Below are 22,048 nucleotides of genomic sequence, written 5' to 3'. Positions count from 1 at the left end.
ACCATATCATATCAGCTATAGGCAGCGCATTTGAGAATACCTCAAAGTATGTCGACTATCTAACATGCAAGACACAGGAGAATTCTTACGAAAAATCTAAGACATTCTGTGAGAAGAAGATTATCTTTCACTGACAATTGACATCACAAACCTCTACACGATCATTGGTCATACACATTGGCTAAATGCAGTACAGCACTTTTTAGGGATGAGGCCCATGACATTATGGAAGCCTACAGAGATACTTTTGAGGATGAATCAGAGATGCTTAGAAAGCAACTTTTTTATTTTCAATGATGAGTGATTCCAGCAGATTTGTGGAACAGTAATGGTTACCTGTTTTGCCCCGAGCTATGCAAGTTTACATATAGACCGGTGGGAGAGGCAGGTGGTTCAAAATGTTCACCTAAAAGGGGTGGGTAGAACATGTTGTTCATTGGAGCAGGAAATTGCACAAGAGTTTGTTAGCAAAATAGAGGACAACACTTCATCAGTTCAGTGAGCAAAACTGAGGTGCATTTTCTAGAACGTACAGATTATGTTTAAGAAAATAGCTGGGAAACAAAATTGTACACTAAACTTACCTCACATAACATGGTGCTTCATGCATCCAGCTCCCACCAACATAATTTTATAAAAAGAATCATATAAGGTCAGAGTCTGCACATTAGATGCAATTGCAGTGAAGATAATGAAAAAGAAAGCTTTAATGAACTTAACAGCAAGGTTCCAAGCAAGTGGCTATTCGAGTGATTGTACAGAAACAGCAAAAACAAAGCAAGAGCTAAAACCAGAGAACAATCTTTGTTTGGGAAGAGACTACAGAAAAAAAACAATAAGCTTGACCCGCATTTCAGACTAATTACAGTTTTTAACAAGCAGAAGGGTGCAGTAAAAGCAAATATACACAAATATTGGCATCTAATCAGAAATTATCCCGCTCTGGGGAAAGTAGCACCACGCAGACCAGGGATAACATTCAGATAGATGAGAATTATGAAGGAAGAGCTTGTCAAGAGTAGTCTAGAAAATGTACAGACCCATAAGACAACCTGGCTAACACAACGTAAAGGCTTCTGAAGATGTGCCAGGTGTAAACCATGCCAGCATTGCAAGAACACGAAAGAGTACACTATTCCATTCTTGCAAAAGAACAAGTGCATAAAAGGCAGCTTTAATTGCTAAACAGATTATACAATCTATGTTCTCCAATGCCCTTATGCAATGAGGTACGTGGGCAGCACTACATTACGACTGCACAAAATACTTCAAGAAACAATGGTAGTGAGGTAAAGGGCTAAGTCTATTTTACAATAGATGTGATTCCTTTAAGTAACAGAGGTGGAGATAGAGAAAAGTCCTTAAGAAGGTTAGAACCACGCTGCATCATAGAGCTGAATAAAATAGACTCCCAATTGGTTGAACATAAAAACAATCTGCTTACACATTTGTACATCCTGATAATGCTCCACATTGAACAGAGGTTTGGTTTTATATGGTTTTATATTTCACAATGCATTTTACCTCACCAAGCACTTCAAGCATCGTAGTAAATAAAAGTATGCTCGAACTTGAGCTTTAAGAACATATTGCAGTATAATCAATGATGAGATATAGCCCACTTTTCAAAGAAGCGTGGTTTCCTTGAGTATCAAATGATGGGCAGTATGAAAGTAATGTATATATTTGAGACATTTACAAGTGGTGGAAACATCCCAATGCATTCATTTACATATTTTTCATCACTTTCCTTGTCCTCTTGCTAATATATATGTCTTTCACATTTGCTTCTTACAGTTGGAACTGTCACTGGATCTACTTCTCAATATCCCTGATTAGATCTTTCCTCTTCACTTTTGTCGAGGGGAGGTTTTGTGTCTTGCTATGAACTTCCTTATTGATCTTCATCTGCAACCAAGCACTACAATCCTGCAAAGCAAGTTGTTTTTTCTCCTCACTAGAGCCCTTCCAAGGGAACACCGGACACATGTAGTATGAAGTGCAGAGGAGCACCGTGGCTACTGAGAGGCATTGCTCTTTAATTTGGCAATCTAGAAGGGGACTTAACAATCCTCAGCTTCCAGTCCTTTACAGGAAATAGTTTGACATAGTTTATCATTGAACTTTTTTCATTTCAAATCATTTTAAATACTGCTTTTAGCCTTGTCAACAACTTTAATCTACAACTAATTTCCAAATTTGGTCGCTACAACTGAGTCTGCTTTGTGCAACATCAAGATACATTCTGTAACACATAGGGGCACATTAGGATGGCCATCCCGTCGTAAAAAGGGACCGCCTACCATAAGGTCGGGTGGTCCCGTGTGTGCCATTAGGAAGGGCGCATTCTGCATCCCTAACATTGTGGCGCGCGGTGCACTCAGCACTGCCCGCCACAATGCCAGGGAGGCCTGTTGTGCACTTCCATGCACAACATGGCAGGCACCGCATGGTGCCTGCCATGTCTTGCCATATAGAACCCTTTTCCGCCCGGTCGACATGTCAACTGGGCAGAAAAAGCGGCGGACGGTCTTTCCGTCCACCGCGGACCCAGCCAGCCATTATAATATGGCGGGGTCATTTCTGCACGGATGGTGGGCGGATCGCCCCTGCCGGGCCGACGGTGGCTTCCGCTAGCCCGGCGGGGGCGATCCGCCCGCCATCCTAATGGGGCCCATAGTGTTCATGTTATGGTCAGCACCTAAGAATCCATAAGGCAACCCGAAGAATTGCTGTGTTTCAGTGTGATAGGAGTAAAATTCAACTTTGGCTAATTGCTACAAATACCTCACACGATGACTGACTAGACACAAGGAAGCCGATTCACAGAACTAATCTGAGATAAAATCCTAAACTTACTACTTTTGGTATTCACAGAAGGCATTCAGTAGTAGTAAAGTTAGGACTTCTACTGTACTTAATTTTATGCTCAACAGTAGAAAATTAAAAGAATGGCTACACAGAGTCTAAAATCTAATTTTTAGGTAATGAGAATCGTAGCAGAAGGCAGCTCTCAGCTTGTTCCAGGATTGTGCTTTTGTGTTGTTTCTTGACACTTGTAATAAATTACCAGAGATGAGCAACTTCATTTACGCTTTATGAATGAGCCCTGCTGTCAGAATCTGCTTCAACATAAAACATGGTGACAGCATGTAATATGCTGTTAGGCAACTTTGTGAAGAAAGCATAACATGTGCCAACTTCTGCATGACCCTAGACAGCCAGCATTTTTTGGTCACCTCAATGCCTTCTCCAAGTAAACTACAATGGATTTTTTTTTTTTTTCGAAGGTCATCCAATCCAAACTTGAAAGCTCACGAAAAGATAGAAATCGATAACAAACTCCTGTTTCTGAATGCAAAATTTCAGAACTAGCTAAAGGAGAACATTTAAGAAGGCAATGAGAATGTCTGTGGAACAGAATATCAGTCCCGAGTGGGCATTTTTCTTTACTTTCTCAGAGCTTAATGGAACACTCATCATGGAATACTCACCACTCATCTCAGATGATTCACCACTCAACTCTGAAAACGCATAACTCCTCAGAACAAGCGACCCGTCTCTCACCCTTTGTACATTCACTGTTTATTCACAAAAAAGAAGTTGCCACTTCCTTTGCACTTGCAATCTTTTCTGACTTCTCCGATTACAAAAGGCTATACAGAACAGAGAGCTCTATACTCTCTACTGTTTGGTAGCTCACATAGTTCAACCAATCTGTACACAACAACTAAAGCGATGAAAAGTGTAAAACTAATGTGTAAGAAAGATGCCTGATCTCACCATTTGATTGTGTTCCTGTTTTCCAGGATTTCTTTAACCTCTTCCCTGCATTTCGTTTGATGTTCAGGGTTTTGGCCCATGCAGTATAACATCCAGGATATCCCACTGGCTGTTGTATCATGACCTTCAAACATGAATGTGTCCACTTCAGCCCGGAGGTCCTCATCAGATAGTGGTTTTCCATTTTCATCCTAATAAAACAGACATATTAGAAAGCAGCTGCAAAGCTAATTTAGTGTTAAACAGCTTAAAAATACTACCAGTGCTTTGGAAGTACAAGCAAAATTGAGACATTCAATTTGTTAAATTTAATTTGTAAAGAAAAGAAAGTGTTTGATTAAAATATACCATACATTAGTGGATATGGTAAATATCAATTAAGGTATTTTGGTGCTGGAAAAAAGTTCTATTAATTTGCTCTGGAGTATTTAGAGAATATACTCAACTACAATGTCAAGTTATATTGCAATCTTCTCCACTACTTTGTTATAGAAGATGAAGTTAACTTCAAAATTCTCACTCATACGCAATTGGTTAATTTGTTTGAAACCGGTCTGCTCCAACAGTAGGCAAACTTCAATTGTTGTTACTCTCTTTATGGTATTTCGTTCCGGCATTTACAAAGTTTATCATATCCATTTGAGCATCTAAGTGAATATAAGCTCTGATTTTGTATTATTTTGTCCTGCCTGATTTGGGTTTCAAATGGGCACTTCTATAAGTACATAAGAAGATGCATGCTATAAGAAACAAATTCAGCCACACCGCCATCCTAACACATAGAGGAAGATATATAGAAGCTTTATGAAAAGTGGTTTAGTCGTGCCTTTTCTTTGACAATTGCTCCAGTGAGAGAGAGTGGATTGCCTACTTTTTAGTGGTGCATGAATTACCATGAGACTGGAATAGTGTATAAATGAGAAGTCTCTGTTTTTAGTAATGTGAAAGGGACCATAGAAACCTTTTCAGACAAAATATATGGTCAGCAAAGTGGGCTTTACCTTGCAGGACTGTCATTACACAGCAACTTAAAAATAGGGTGCACAGACATATCGAGTTTTTTATTTCGACCTACATAAATATTGAGTTTTAAATATCGTAGGGACAAAATATCGACATCAAGAATATCGGTGACCAGAATATCGACCTGAAGGTAAGAAATATCGTTTTTGTTAATATTGAAGTTAGTAATATCAATAGCAAAAATATTGATGTTAATAATATAGATGTTTATGTTAGTGTAATGTATTTTAGTATGTATTTTATCTATGCGTTTCACATATTTTGTATTTTTTTTAAATATATGTATTAAATGTTTAGAAGTTAGTAATTTATTTTAAAGGAAATTTTGCGTTTTAGTACCATAGCGGATTGTGGGTTTATTGGGGAATAGGGCGTGAAGTAATTTAATTATAGTAAATTAAATCATAATTTTTAGAAATGATTAAGTATTCTTAATTACATTTTAGTTCCGTAGCGGGTTGTGGGCTTATAGGGAATAGGGTGGGAAGTAATTTAATTGTAATTAGGCAATGTTTAATTTTTATTTATTGAGACTGATAATTAATGTATTGTTGATTAATTAATTGGTAATTAATTGTTAATAATTGATTAATAGATAATTATATTGTGTTCATTTTTTATTGGAGCGGGTTGTGGGTTTATAGGGGAATATGTTGGAAAGTACATTAATTATAATACATTAATTAATTTTCATTTTTGAGTATTGATAATTAATTTATTGTTTATTCATTGTTAATTTTTATTAATTGATTAATTGATAAATATATTTGTGTTAATTTAGTTTAGGAGTCTGTTGTGTTTTTATAGGGGATTAGGGTGAGATATAATTTATCATAATTAAGAAATTATTAATTCATATTTATTGGTATTGATAATTAATTTGTTAATTTATTAATTGGAAATTAATTTTTATTAAATATTTATTGGTATTGATAATTCATTGATAATTAAATATTAATTGGTAAATTTTTATTAATTGATTATAATAATTGTGTTAATTTATATGCGGCATGGGTTGGGGTTTATTGGGGAATAGGGTGGGAAGTAATTTAATGTTAAAGTAATTATTAATTTTATTTTATTGGTATTTATAAATAATGTATTGTTAATTTATTATTAATTCATTATTTAATTAAAAATAATTAATTAATTGATAAGTATGTTATTTTTAACCCCTACGCTATGCAAAACTTTCCCTACTGTTGCACTCTCTGAAGTGGGAATAGTAAATATTACCCCTACGCTATCCAACACTTGCCTTACTGTTGCAGTCTCTGGAGTTGGAATAGCAAATATAACCCCTACGCTATCCAACACTTTCCCTACTGTTGGACTCACTGGCGCGGGAATAGTAATTTTTACTATTCCAATGCTATCCAACACTTTCCCTACTGTTGCACTCACTACAGTGGGAATAGTAATTTTACCCCTACACTATCCAACACTTTCCCTACTGTTTAACTCACTGGTGTGAGTATAGTAATTTTAACCCTTTCTCTATCCAACACTTCCCCTACTGTTGCACTCTCAGGAGTGGGAATAGTAATTTTTACCCCCTACATTATCAAAGACTTTCCCTATTGTAGCACTCACTGGAGTGGGAATAGTCATTTTTACCCCTACGCTATCCAACACTTTTCCTACTGTTGCACTCTCTGGAGTTGGAATTGTAATTTTATTCCCTCCGCTATCCAATATTTTTCTGTATTCTTTTAGTTAATGTTGTATATAATTTATTTTAAACAGATTAAAAATATTGTAGTTTTTAATTTGTTATATATATTTTAATTTATATTATTTTTGTATGTGTGTATATATGTATTTATAATTTATAAAATGTTTTTAACAATTTATAAGTTCTTAAAATAATTATTTATGAATATTATTATGTAAGTATATATAATATATTTTATATGTATATGTTTAATTTATTTTAACATTAAGTGGTCGATTCCTATTCCGGAAACGAATCCGTACTACGATTCGTATTTATAGCCGTTTCCATACGTATCATACAAATCCGTCTGAATCGTGTAGTACGATCCGTTGCAAGAAAATACGTCCGAAACATTGTGAACCGTACGAAAATGAAGGGTAAATCCGGCCGACATCTACCCGCACAGTGAACCGTACGATTCGTAAATATGCCGTACGACCCGCCAAGTACTCTCCTGACCGGGGAATGAGTACGAGATTCATACTGTAAACATCGCGTATGAGCAATTCGTAAGGAGGGCAACACTATCACATATGCACCGTACCCCTAAAGTCAAGGGGTATACGCACGAGGTGTAGGCACCGTGCACCTATGACCTTGGGGTGTACGGTCCGTACATCTACGATCATGAGGTGTACGCACGGGGACATACGCACCGTACCCCTGAAATCCAGGGGTGTACGCACCGTACCCCTGCAATAATGGGGTGTACGCACCGTACCCGGGGGGGTCAGTTTCGTACGAATTCCGAGGCGAAATCTGCTTTTACGGACGTTTTAAGCTCCCCTAGAAAAAGAGTCGTACGGAGTGTTGTCGATACGATTCGTACTTGCTGGGTCGGAAAATGCAGCTTCGATCCATACGGACATCGCGTACTGCGCGTTCCGAATGCGATTCGTATGGATTGGTGAAATCTGCTTTTACGGACGTTTTAAGCTCCCCTAGAAAATGAGTCGTACGGAGTGTTGTCGATACAATTCGTACTTGCTGGGTCAGAAAATGCAGCTTTGATCCGTACGGACATCGCGTACTGCGCGTTCCGAATGAGATTCGTACGGTTTGGTGAGTTGTACGGTCTTCGGTACGATTCGTACGGAGAACTGCTTTGGGTACACATCGTACGTACGGGTACGGTTCTGCATACGATTCGTATGGGAAAAAAGCTCGGTACGGCTATTCTGAGGGCATTTTACCGAATCGAAATCGGCCCCTATATGTATTGGTTATGATTTTTAAACATTTTTAAATACTTTTAACTGTTTCTTTTAATTATATGTATTATTTACTTCATTTTACATTATTTTTTTAACATTAAAAAAACTGATATTTTTAACAACGATATTTCAGGCATCAGTATTTTTTTTTAATATTGTTGTACTTACTAGGATGTAGATAGGATATCGATATCCTTAACTTCAATATTTTTGTACCTCGATATTGTGGTACTTGAGATTTTGTCAGTGATTTAAAAAATTGAAATGACATGACAAATAAGCCATTAGAGGGAAATTAGAAAACACTTGACAAAGAAGCAATTACACAGAAAAGTAGATAAAAGAAAAAAAAAACATTTTGAATTGTTATTTGTTATTTGAGAAATCAGTCTAAAATGTGCAGTTGGATTTATAGCCTTGGTAAACGTTAGGGTTAGACTAAAGATTCATTTTTTGATCAGAGGCAATGGCATGCTTAGGCGTGCTGTATCGAGATGCAGGGAGATGCGTCGATGTTGAAGAAGGCTATTATGTCTCTATGGCCCTGAGGAAATTGTCAAAAACCCATGGCAGTGAAAAATTTTGGCCGTCCATAGCAATTAGGTAAAAACATGACAGCTTTTTAGCGATGCTCCCTAAACACATTTTTAACTCCTAAGACAGCCTAACCACTGTCTAACTCAAGAGAAGACCACCATAACAGGGGAGATGGTGATGTACATCATGACACACAGACTGACTAGGAGGTAGTTAATATCAGTAAAGGACAAATATCAGGTCCTATTCGTAGAACTTGGACATCTGGTTAAGGAAGAATACTACAACCTCCTCGTCACACTTCATGCTTCCATGAGGTGTCTCCTTTAATGAAACCTGGTGATTTGTTTTCACCTGTCTTGAAGACACGCCACTGGCGGAGTTATCATGGCCCTACACACAAAGAATAGGGAGGGTCACAAACCCACAGAGGTTCTAATTTGTGTAAATTGATGAAGCTTCTCATGATGTGATGTACTTCACACATGAAGTCTACTCTTTCCACCTTATTTGTATAGTATGTCACAAAGAACAAACATGAAAAGAGCTGCTTAAAAATAAACATTATTATACATGAACTCCTACCTTAGCACAAAGAAGAATATCCAGAAAGTCTAAATGTCTTTTCTGTTGGATTTTTTCCAATTCTTTCTCATTTTTCAGCAAATCCTTTCTCTGTTGAATGACTTTATCTGCCATACAAAATTCCTTATTACTTTTAATTTACAATCAAACACTGGTGTTACATTTTAGAACAGACAAAGTACCATAAAAAGAAGCATTTTCTTTGAGACTTTTGAAATAGAGTGCACAGGTTTGTCTAGTAGAGAGAGATCATTCCTGATGCTCCTAGAGAAATAGTGATAATTTATGAGACTATCCCTTGCTAAATAGAGGCCAAAGCCAAGTACCTTCCATGCACACCGATTTGCAAACTGGCAGGAGCAGTAGTAAAGAATTAAGCGCCAGGATACCCTCTGGGTGACAGTTTGCGCTTTAAAAGTATGCGATCCAACACTTACATACATACATCTCTTTGACAAAAGCACACTTATAATCTCCCCCTGAACGAATACAACTTTCTACACACCAACAAATCTCTTCAATCTTTAACAAGTTAATAACATCTGTAAAAGGTTATTTCTAGACACAGCGACTGCCCCCAAGATTAGCCCCAGGTGTGGCTGCATTGGTCGACCCGAGAGCGCCAGCCCTGCATTGGAAAATGTTTTGATTCCGCGTGGCTTGTAGAGATACATTCTTATTAGAAAAGCCAACCACTGTGGTACGTTTCAAATCCTGAGTTTGTGCTTCTTCAGATGTAACTCTCTTAAAGAATACTGCCTACTTGTATTGGTAAAACAGAACAAGGTGGCTGGACAGGATTATTCGTGAAACAATTCCCCAGACACACAGTCAATCTGTACCATGTGACCACTGGATTTAATTTCCAAACAAGTTTATTTTTCTTTTTTACTTTTATCAGCAATTTTTTGGAACACAAGCACAAACAAAACCACTGTCAATTCAAAAGGTTCATATATACAGTATCTACAAATGCACACATTTACAAATTTACAACAAAGAATCAAACAAAAAATTGGTTAGACACACCAAAAGACAATAACATATGTATAATAATTCAAATAAATTGCAATTATATACAGTGCAGAGATTAGTCCATAAGCAAACAAACGGGCACCAGTCCTAGAGATTGAAAAAACCAAGTGACAGGCGGGGTTGAGATCGAAAACAAGCCTGCCTGTCAACGAAAGCCTGTGGTGTAATGTTAAATAGGGTTGCGAGGCTAGGATACAGAGTGGTGGTATGATTTACATCCTAGCGGCACCCTTTGTTGTAGCCACAGGGTGGTATTGTCGACGCGTTTCGAACCTAAGTATTCAAGGTTCTCTTCAGGACAGGGACTGGGAAACAGATTCTGCACGCGGGCACAAAGTGTTATGACCCACGGCGGTGGGACACAGTGAACACTGCTTAGAGCCATGGTTTCCATCTAAAGACTACAAATCCCATGATTCCTGGAGGCGAGCGACGCGTCTGGCTATGACGTCACTACACGGACGCCTCAAGACGGAGCGGATCCGGCACCGCCTCGCCGATTATTCTGGTTCCTGGTAGCTGTTAAGGTAGGAACCTGTATTCCGGTTGGAGCAGCGTATCCTTTTCTGGTGTCAAGTAATCCTTCGTAAAGTCTGTCCTTGTGTCCCGCTTTCCGGAAGTTCTGCTCAGTGTGAAGGCTCCTCTGGGCGGGTATCGGAGCCTCGAGGTCAGTGGCTTCGTGTGTACGGACCCGCATTACAGTGCTATTAGACTTTGTTTACATTGTGAGAGACTCCATTGTTTGAGCTCTGAGTCGGCTGGGAGATTCTATCCTTGCCGCATTTACTTTGGACTGTGTGAATTAACCCACGGGCTGTGGGAGCGTTTTCTGTTGATATATCTTGTGTTAACCTGCATCAAAGAGAGAACTGTCGTAGTGATTCCAGGTCACAAGAATCAGGTCCTGCACAGCAACTACTTCACTTGTGGATATAATTGTACTGAAAAATAGTGATTCAAGATTCTATTAATCGCAACATTTCATGACTATAAGGCTTTGTGTGACAGTAACACTGAAGTCTTTTCTTTACGTTGTCTTAATTAAGCAGAGACCTGGTCTTTGCTGTTTTTGCCTTTCTTCTTCACAACAGGGGTATAATGAGCTTCGCCTGGCTGGCTACTTCCCATTCTGCCCTCTGTTGAAGCCCTGCATTATGCACCATTGGTATGTGAATAGTAGTTAGTACTGTATTGAGCTACTGTAGTGTATGCTGTGAATAACGTATAGTTTTGCATTTGTAGGACTGTGCTGTTTATTTCTACACTTTGATGGCCAGGCAAAGCCTACTTTTTACTGCCCTCCAGGTAACCTGAGTTTGGATGCATGACAGAATCTCCTATCGTAAATACTACGAGTCTTAGGAACAAGGGTATACCGTGCAGGTTATGCTTATTGAATCTTGTTCTACTTACAGCTTCTCCGCCCTCCCGTTCCAGTCCTGCAGTCCTGCTGTTCCTGCTATCCCTCGCTTGATCACCACTGAGTGTCTGTTGTTGATCAGACCCAGGGGTTGTCGAGAGGTGGAACCCTTTTTGGCATCGTACCATCCTGAGGACATTTGGGACCTAACAGAATAATCGGCCCAAGAATTAAGTCCTCCCGGTAGTACGATACAATGACCACCCTCGAAGATGTCATGGCCGCTTTGGCCCTAGTACAGGCTGAGTTGCAGGCCTCCAGGACTGAAACTGCAACGTTGCAGGCACAGGTGGATAGATTGAGTAGAAACCCCTTCAATGCAGGTACCCAGGCCGCTTCCTCCGTGGTGGTGGAAGTTCCCGCCCCGATACCCTTGGCCCCTCCAGAGCGATTCCACGGGGACAGTGATAAAGTACAAGTATTTCTCACTCAAGTCCTTCTACACTTTTCATGCAAGCCTAAGGTCTTTAACACTAATCATGCCAGGGTGGCCTTTCTCATATCCTACTTGGCGGGGGATGCAGCTCAATGGGCAGTCCCCCTAGTAAAGAGAGATGATCCTTTGTTAAGGGATTGGGTGGCATTTCGGGCAGATTTTGAGAAAACCTTTAACCGCAGGTCAGCCACCTTGTCTGCTGATAGGGAACTGCTGGGGTTAAGACAAGGAAACAGGGATCTGATAGCATATCTGAATGACTTTAGGAGGCTAATAGCTGAAACCGAATGGCCCGAAGACAAGCGTTTAGCCATATTTTACACCGGATTGACTGGCGAGATGAAAGATGTCCTGGCCCAAATAGACCCTCAGCCCAGTACCTGCGAAGACATGATTAGCCTGGTATTGAGGTTGGATCATCGCCTAAGCGATAGAAGGGGAGATACTCGGCGAAAGGACAAGACAATGCCCAGTTATGAACACTCCAAGACAACAGATGTAACATCCTCAACTAGACCCGAACCCATGGAAATAGGGGCCGTGCGATCCCCTCTGACGGCAGAGGAAAGAGATTATCGAAGAAAAAGAGGATTGTGCTTGTATTGTGGCAGAAAGGGGCACTTTATAAGGGAATGCCCAACGAGAACAAAACCCCGGTATGAAAATCGGAAGGTGTCGGTGTTAACATCCGAACAGAAGTCGGGAAACGAGAAGGCTTGAAGAGGAATGAAGGGTGCCCTTCAAGTAAGTTGTTTATCCCTTCTTTGGATAAAAAAGAAGCTATACATTTCTATGTGGATATAGGTCTGGACATACACGAGGAAAAGATATGGATTAGAGCAATGTTGGACTCGGGAGCAACTGGTTGCTTCATGGATCATGCCCAAGCCAGTAGCCTCGGCTTGGTACTACAAGAAAAGGAAATTCCAGAAGCCGTTTTTGCAGTGGATGGGAGAAGGTTGGATTCTGGACCTATCAGGCTACAAACCAAGGAACTATGTATGTCAATGGGTGTAGATCATCAGGAAAGGTTGTTTTTCAACATTATACAAGCACCGCAGTATGGGGTGATTCTTGGACTGCCTTGGCTGAGGAAGCACAATCCCGCTATAGATTGGGAAAGTCAGGTAATACACTTTTCATCGGAGTACTGCCAAAGGAATTGTTATCCTCCGAAACACAGTCCTGCTACGGGTTTGGCAAGCATCCATCATATTGCCACGGCAGTCGAACATGATGTGGAACTACCGGCCGAATACCACGACTTGGCAGAGGCGTTTAGTGAGGCTAAAGCGGAAATGTTACCACCCCACAGGCAGTATGATTGCCAAATAGACTTAATTCCTGGGGCTAAAATACCAGCCGGGCGGGTATATGCTTTAACGGAACCAGAGACCCTGCATCTCCGCTTATACTTGGATAAGCTGTTAGAGCTCGGATTCATCCGGGAATCCAAATCTCCTGCGGCCTCTCCGTTATTTTTTATCCCAAAGGCCAATGGCGAGCTTCGCGCTTGTGCGGACTACAGAGCGTTAAACGCCATTACGGTGAAGAATAAATACCCCCTTCCGTTAATCAACGTACTACTAGAGCAGGTGAAGGATGCAGTGATTTACACGCGGCTAGACCTAAAAGGGGCTTACCACTTAGTCCGAATGAGATCCGGGGATGAGTGGAAGACAGCCATCAAAACCCGTTTTGGACTGTACGAATATTTAGTGATGCCCTTTGGGCTGTGTAACGCGCCGGCAGCCTTTCAGTTTTTTTTGGATGATGTTCTTAAGGAGTATCTGGATCGCTTCGTCGTTGTATATATTGACGACATCTTAATATACTCCTCCACCACGGAACAACATACGGGTCATGTGAGGGCTGTGCTGCGTACCTTGTTGGAGCATCACCTATACTGCAAGCTCAGTAAGTGTGAGTTTAACACCGCCTCAGTGGAATTTTTAGGGGTTATGCTCACACCAAGGGGCCAGGAAATGTCCGAAAGGAAAATAGTGGCTGTAAAAGAATGGCCTACACCCAAAACAGCAAGAGACATCCAGTGCTTCATTGGGTTTGCGAACTTTTATCGCAGGTTTATTGAAAACTTCTCTGCCATGGCCTGCCCAATGACAAGACTTTTAAAGAAGAAGGTGGCCTTTGTATGGACCGAAGAAGCCCAAAGGGGTTTCGAGGAGCTGAAGAAAGCCTTTGTGTCGGCTCCTGTTCTGGTGCATGCTGACCCCAGCAAGCCTTTTATAGTGGAAGCTGATGCTTCTGATGTAGCGGTGGGAGCTGTGCTTTCTCAACGCCATTCCGACACAGGCCAGTTACATCCAGTGGCTTATCTATCTCGTACTCTGAATCAGGCGGAACGAAACTACGTGATAGCTGAGAAGGAGCTGCTAGCGATAAGAACAGCCTTTCTGGAATGGAGGCATCATCTCATGGGGGCTAGACATGCTGTAACTGTTTATACAGACCATCGCAATTTACAGTACATGGCAGCGGCACGCCATTTAACACCTAGACAGATGCGGTGGATGATGCATTTTGCGGAATTTGACTTTATCGTAACCTACAGGCCGGGAAAAGATAACAGAAAGGCAGATGCATTGTCTCGACAGAACACCCGGACCGATCCTACAGACAGAAAGGAGGAGGCCATCATCAACCCAGAGAAGGTTATAGGCGTCACCTGTACCCAGATGTTTCTGGGCAGTGTCATTAGAAACATTCAGAGAGAGGACTGGAAGAAATGGTTACAGGCACACAAAGAGTGGACATTGGTGCAGGGCCTCCCTATGCGAAAGAAACAGTTGTTATTACCCATTCAGGCCCTTCGGAAGCAAGTTTTTCAGTGGTGTCACACTGCCCCTTGTGCAGGACATAACGGCAACTTCAAGACTCTCGAGCGAATACAGAGACAATTCTGGTGGCCGAACATCAAACAAGACGTCACGAATTGGGTGGCGGAGTGCCCGGTTTGTAGCCAAATGAAGACAAGACATACCAAACAGTCAGGTTTATTACAGCCTCTCCCCACGCCTGACGTTCCGTGGGAATACATTTCAATGGACTTTGTGGTAGGCATGCCAGTCGATCAGGGGTGTACAGTCATCTTAGTGGTAGTGGATTATCTGACTAAGATGGCGCATTTTATCGCATGCAAGAAGGTACCCTCAGCTAGTATGTTGGCGCATCTGATTCTCCAAAACATAGTGAGATTGCATGGGTTACCCAGGGTTATCATATCCGACAGGGGCAGTCAATTTACGGCTAAATTCTGGAAGACTTGGTGTAAGGCATTAGGTATAACAACCAGCACATCCACGAGCTTTCACCCACAAACTGATGGGCAGACAGAAAGGGCAAATCAAACCCTGAAGCAGTATTTGAGATGCTACGTGGATGTTATCAATGAGGATTGGGTGAATAGGTTATGGTTGGCTGAAATAGCTTATAACAGCACTGTTCATGGGTCCACAAAGCATGCCCCCTTTTTTTGCACTTATGGTTTTCACCCTAATTTCACTCCATTCCATCACCCGGCTTCCGCATCCCCTGTCCCCGATGTTCAGGAAAGAGTACAAAGCCTCCAGAAGACCTGGCGGGAGGTTAAGGGGCACCTAGTTCAAACCAAAGCAAGGTACAAAGCCTATGTAGATAAGCACAGACAAACTGGTCCAGTGTACAAAAAGGGTGATTATGTATGGTTATCCACAAAGAACATAAGATTCAGAAGGTACAGTGTATTCAACCCTAAATATATTGGGCCTTACAAAGTGCTTAAATTGGTGAACCCTGTGGTGGTGAAGCTGGCCTTGCCGTCATCATTGAGAATTCATCCAGCATTTCATGTTTCCCTAGTCAAACCAACACATGTGGGTAAAAAGATCAAGCCGTCACCTGTTGAGGTCAATGGTGAGGAGGAACATGAGGTGAGGGGTATTGTGGATTCCAAAATTTACCGCATCAGATTGTGGTATCTGGTGGCGTGGAAGGGGTATGGAAATGAGGAAAATTCATGGGAACCTGCTTCGGTTGTACATGCTCCCAAATATGTACAGATGTTTCACAAACGTTTTCCTCACAAACCATGTCTCTGTCAGTGTTCTTCTGGGGAGGGATGTACTGTTATGACCCACGGCGGTGGGACACAGTGAACACTGCTTAGAGCCATGGTTTCCATCTAAAGACTACAAATCCCATGATTCCTGGAGGCGAGCGACGCGTCTGGCTATGACGTCACTACACGGACGCCTCAAGACGGAGCGGATCCGGCACCGCCTCGCCGATTATTCTGGTTCCTGGTAGCTGTTAAGGTAGGAACCTGTATTCCGGTTGGAGCAGCGTATCCTTTTCTGGTGTCAAGTAATCCTTCGTAAAGTCTGTCCTTATGTCCCGCTTTCCGGAAGTTCTGCTCAGTGTGAAGGCTCCTCTGGGCGGGTATCGGAGCCTCGAGGTCAGTGGCTTCGTGTGTACGGACCCGCATTACAGTGCTATTAGACTTTGTTTACATTGTGAGAGACTCCATTGTTTGAGCTCTGAGTCGGCTGGGAGATTCTATCCTTGCCGCATTTACTTTGGACTGTGTGAATTAACCCACGGGCTGTGGGAGCGTTTTCTGTTGATATATCTTGTGTTAACCTGCATCAAAGAGAGAACTGTCGTAGTGATTCCAGGTCACAAGAATCAGGTCCTGCACAGCAACTACTTCACTTGTGGATATAATTGTACTGAAAAATAGTGATTCAAGATTCTATTAATCGCAACATTTCATGACTATAAGGCTTTGTGTGACAGTAACACTGAAGTCTTTTCTTTACGTTGTCTTAATTAAGCAGAGACCTGGTCTTTGCTGTTTTTGCCTTTCTTCTTCACAACAGGGGTATAATGAGCTTCGCCTGGCTGGCTATTTCCCATTCTGCCCTCTGTTGAAGCCCTGCATTATGCACCATTGGTATGTGAATAGTAGTTAGTACTGTATTGAGCTACTGTAGTGTATGCTGTGAATAACGTATAGTTTTGCATTTGTAGGACTGTGCTGTTTATTTCTACACTTTGATGGCCAGGCAAAGCCTACTTTTTACTGCCCTCCAGGTAACCTGAGTTTGGATGCATGACAGAATCTCCTATCGTAAATACTACGAGTCTTAGGTACAAGGGTATACCGTGCAGGTTATGCTTATTGAATCTTGTTCTACTTACAGCTTCTCCGCCCTCCCGTTCCAGTCCTGCAGTCCTGCTGTTCCTGCTATCCCTCGCTTGATCACCACTGAGTGTCTGTTGTTGATCAGACCCAGGGGTTGTCGAGAGGTGGAACCCTTTTTGGCATCGTACCATCCTGAGGACATTTGGGACCTAACACAAAGATTGCCGTGGCGTAGGTATATCGTGTTCACACCTGCAATAGGCGCAGAGCAGGACTTAAGGCGTGGTGTCAGGCTTCAGAAGCTTGCGGGTATCAGGGCGGCTCACATTATTTTTTGCGCGTGTAGGTCTGGCTATGCAGACCACAGGGAGGGAAGCGGCCGGTCACTGGCCTCAGTTCAGGCCGGCAGTTAAAGTTGGCCCGTTTTCTGAATGAAGTAATCAAGCCACAGTAAGGTCCGTGTTGCTCACTCTCTCCCAGGGACAAGCTGGCTGACAGGTGTGGCTGCATTGGTCGACCCGAGAGCGCCAGCCCTGCATTGGAAAATGTTTTGATTCCGCGTGGCTTGTAGAGATACATTCTTATTAGAAAAGCCAACCACTGTGGTACGTTTCAAATCCTGAGTTTGTGCTTCTTCAGATGTAACTCTCTTAAAGAATACTGCCTACTTGTATTGGTGACATGTTACTCCTACACCTTGTAATACTCATTGTCGTATGTAACATTTCCTACACATGTCTGATTTATTGTCCCTGTATACTATGTGTGTGAATGGAAGTATGCAGACACCCTACACTGGTATGAGTAGTGCTACCAAACAAATGAAATTAATGTGAGAGAGGGGCTATGGAGAGCTGAGGGGCACTGGTGGAGTGTGAAGTGAGTGAATTTGTGGAGAAGGAGGCTTTTGGGGTTTGGGGGAACCAACTAAGATTGTCGCAGTGCTAATGCCGGTCCTGTTCCAATACGTCTGGTGTGATAGAATTACATCTGCATTCTCCAGATGGTTTGTTTCCCTAAGCTTACACTTGTTTATCTCTCAATCACAATCAACTGCTCAAAAACATTTGTTTGAGAAGAAAAATCTTTATTGTAGCTTTATCATGTTTGGGCTATCAAGCGGCACATGTTCTAAATATTCTTAAGCAAGCGCATTTATAGGCTTCTTCATGGTTTCAACTGTAAAATTATATACCTTATGATTTTTTGTTTTTATCTTGTGCCTATTAATCTAGGCATATTGTGAGATTTATAGTTGGGCAGATAATAGTCCCCATGGCCTCTTCTTACCAACACACATGCTGCTGTCCACCTTATTCTTATAAAAAACAAAAATACTACAGCGCTTTTTAGAAAGGAGCCTAAAGGCACATATTACCTCTAAGGGAGTGCAAAGCATGACTGTCAAAGGATGTGTTTCTGGAACAATTTACCATTACATAGAATATTACAAAAAAACCTGCAAATTTCCAGAAACGAAATTCTCTATGGATGATAAAAAACATTTATTACAGACTTTGCATTTGTTGTATTCTCTTGCACCTTGTTTTAACACACTCCTTGGACTCCAATAGCATTGAAAGGCATAGAGTCAACTGAATGCAGAAAATATATATAAAAATTACCCATAAACTTAAGTATTCATATAATATCAGCCTTTTTCTCTAAGGAACTCCGTATCAGGGTCTACTAAGCACTCTACTTTAAAAGTGAGGGTGCTTGAGGCTACTATTAACTAGTATTCTGGGGACTTGCCTGGACAGAAAGATATCCTTGTCATCCCTCCTTAAATCTTCAGGTAGATGCAGATAAACAGTCAAGCCTTAATTTACGGGAAGTGGTGAAGGTAAAGTACAGTACAGCACAACTGCACTAACCATCTGAATGTCCTACCAGACTCGAGTGAGAAAACAATACTTTAATAGAACATTGGAATGTGGAGCACTTCGTTGAATACAATGGGGAGCTCAGGCTTCTACGGGCTGGTAAAGGCCCGCAGAGCAACAATCCAATCTTGCTTTAATTCACAGCTGTTTAAATCTCCTCCGAGATGCCTTTGTTTTATTTGTTAGAACATTCTGCCCTCTAGTGGCAGAATGTTCTAATAGCCTTATAGCCCTTCGTAGCTGGGCTATACCGGCTATTAAAGTCCCCGCTCCCTTGTTAAAGGCCCGAGCCATGAAACACTGGAGTGGGCCTTTCATAGCCAGTAAAGCCCACAATGGCGGGCTATAAGGCTATATTACTATCTCAGAAAATATAAATATATTGACAGTGCAAATTGTAATATAAATAGTAGAAGGTACATAAAACACATTGAACAATAAAGTTGTAACGCAATATAACTTTATAGCCCACCATAGTGGGCTATATCAGCCAGTAAGAGATGCTCCAGTATTCATCTTTGACAAGGGAGCTGGCCTTAAATGGCCAGTATAGCCATTACGGCAGTCTATAAGGCTATTCGAACATTCTGCCCTTTGAGGGCAGAATGGCCTAATTAAAAAAGACAAAGGCCTTACGGAGTGCAAGGGGGTTGAAATCCCTGTGGTTCCAAAGCCTTTAAATCCCAGTTGTTGCTGTGATTGTTCAACTGCCAACAGCATAAAAATAACAAAAGGGGGAGAGAGAGAGAGCGTTATCGTATGGATTCGTTCTCCCTAACCATATACGCATAAACAATGAAAATCCAACTGTGAATAGAGTGTGTTCCCGCATAGTCGTAGGTCGTAGCACGCCGCATCCCGTAGAGGGGTGCGAAGACCACAATGATGAAGCATGACACCAAGGGTCCTTTTGGTGTGTGAGGGGTATTTTACAAACACTGTGTGCTCCCCACCATTGTAGGGAACACACTCTATTCACAGTTGGATTCCAATTGCTAACAGCCCCACACAGGGCAAAGACTGTTACTTGTTGAACATTCACAGCAATAGCTGTGTAAGGTGTTTGAAGTCAGCCCCCTTTTCTCCATGGACTAGGCTAAAATGTTTTTTCTCACTCAATCAGGCCAGGAAGACCCAGGAGCTGAGAAGCACTCCTTCCCCCTTCTTCCGAGGCTCAAGTTATTCTGTAGCTATGAGAGGAGGGAGGGGTGAAGCCTCCAGTGTGCCTTGCAGTACAGCCTCTGCCTTTTGCTTTCTCCCACCCACTCTATATATTTTGGAGAGACAGGGGAAACAGAAAGGCAAAGGCTGTGTATTAGAACATTAAAATGTTGACACCATTGGGCCTATATCAGTGTATATAGGCCACTGCTGCTCCACTGTCTTCAATGGAGTGCTAAACATTCCAATGTTCTAATAGTAGTTATACCAGGTCTACTAGCTTCATGTGATTCCCACTCTCCCAGGGCCAGATGTTTGACCCTTCCATTTTGCGAGTCGTAAATTTGCGTTGTTTTGCGATTTGCAAAATGGAATGTACAACAGTGTCTCAGACACTGTTGGCCATTCCCAAATGAGCCAGCAAATTACCTGCCTCATTATTATTCATGAGGCAGGTCACAATTTGGCACCCCATTGGGAATGACCAGCACTCACTGGGATGGTGGCTTTCTGGGGTCAGCAGAGCACCATGTCTGTGACTGCTTTTTAAATAAAGGAGATTTTTTTTTATAATGCATCCTGTTTTCCTTAAAGGAAAACAAGATGCATTTAAAAAAGAAAAATGAAACATTTCTCTTCCGTGGAACCACTGCCTGCACTAAAGAAATATTTTCGCTGCCAGTCATGAAGGGGAAGGGGACCCTTTCCTATTTGCGAGTGGCTTACCACCTTTTTGAAATAGGTGGTAAAGTTTGAGTGTTTTGCGACCAAAAAACAATCGTACATGGCCTAGGCTTGAAAAATCATAAACATTTTATTAGACCTCCAGGTCTAGTAACTTGAATAATCTACTCGACCTAAGTGTAATGTACTTGACCCGCAAACTTGTCTCAAATTGTGTGATCCTAGGCAAATATTTTCTCCTATGAAGCTGGTTTTTTCTTCATTATTCCATAAAAGAGCACTTTCAAATATGCAAGTTCACTATTTCTTTCATTTACTAAACGTTTGCTCCCTGTATAATAAGATTCAAGCCACATATAGGGCACACGTGATTCCTAGCTTGTCTTAGTTCACTAATAGCATGGTCTTCTGACCAGGAGCAGGAATATTTCCCAGTTTGTTAAAAAAACTAAATTTTCTCTAATATTACCAAATCATGATGTGGCAGTGTACTGTTAGTTACAGATAGCACATTATCATTGAAAGGGCCACAACACATTCCAACTAACCTGTAGTTTTACTGATGAAACTACATTGTGCATAAACAATGCTTGGAAATTGGGTTTCAGCACAAATATTCTAAATTTGAACATGACCAAATAATGTGCTCTGATTTGTTTTGATCCTAAAAAACTATTTTTGTCCACCACAGAATTACAAAAATGTATCTTTAGAACTAGTGCAATATATTTTAAATGTTTGAACAGTTCACTTATCAGCTATTTCAGTGTTGATTGCAAAAGAAACCCTGAAATCTTACAGCCTTTTGTTTCACATGCTTTGCACAGCACTATTGTCGCACAGTTCACTTTACAAAATCCTCTAGCTTAAGTCACAGAAAGAAAAGTAAATGTAGGAAGACAAATTGATGTTTGACCTCTGTCTATGAAAGTCGAGCAAATGTGACAAGATGTAAAGGCATCTTTATTGCTCATTCACTTTGAAAGCAAGCAGAAAACCTGTTGTCAGGTCGCCAAAACAGGCTTGTAGGCCCCAAAAATTGCTCGCCCAGATTAAATCTGGCTTGCCATAGTGAGTAGTCTTAACAAAGACCTGGCTCAGTGATGCCTCACAACCAATGCTGGAGCTTTGCATCCCACATAACCACTTTCATCTAATTTATAGACGTGTGTTGTGGAGTGGCAAGTATCCACTAAAATACGACTTAATGTAAACAACTAAAAACTCTGAATTCTACCACTTTCTAATGCCACCCAAGTAATAGTCTATGTTATTTACACCCATCAGTTTTCCAGTAAACTTTGTTAAACAGTTCACTGAACTGATCATTAATACACAATTTAATCTACTTTGGAGAGACCAACATGACTTATGCCTCACAACCAACCACTTTCCTGCCCCACGGTTATTTTAGACAAAACTCA

The 22,048-nt window shown here is 41.3% G+C and overlaps 1 protein-coding gene across 1 annotated transcript in view; it reads right to left on the bottom strand.

Moving 5' to 3' along the window:
• The window catches only part of LOC144799989 (cytochrome P450 4B1-like), a 216,099-nt gene that overhangs the window by 53,205 nt on the left and 140,846 nt on the right, over window positions 1–22,048 (bottom strand). The window contains exons 7-8 of the mRNA XM_078671646.1: window positions 8,860–8,966; window positions 3,784–3,974 (exon numbers count right to left, since the gene is read on the bottom strand). Coding sequence (XP_078527772.1) covers window positions 3,784–3,974; window positions 8,860–8,966 — 298 coding nt within the window. The remainder of the gene's footprint in view (window positions 1–3,783; window positions 3,975–8,859; window positions 8,967–22,048) is intronic.

Source organism: Lissotriton helveticus, chromosome 1_2 (assembly GCF_964261635.1).
Source record: "Lissotriton helveticus chromosome 1_2, aLisHel1.1, whole genome shotgun sequence".
Taxonomy (NCBI): Eukaryota; Metazoa; Chordata; class Amphibia; order Caudata; family Salamandridae; genus Lissotriton; species Lissotriton helveticus.
Note: the sequence above shows the minus strand (reverse complement) of the source record. Positions and strands in the feature narration are given on the sequence as shown.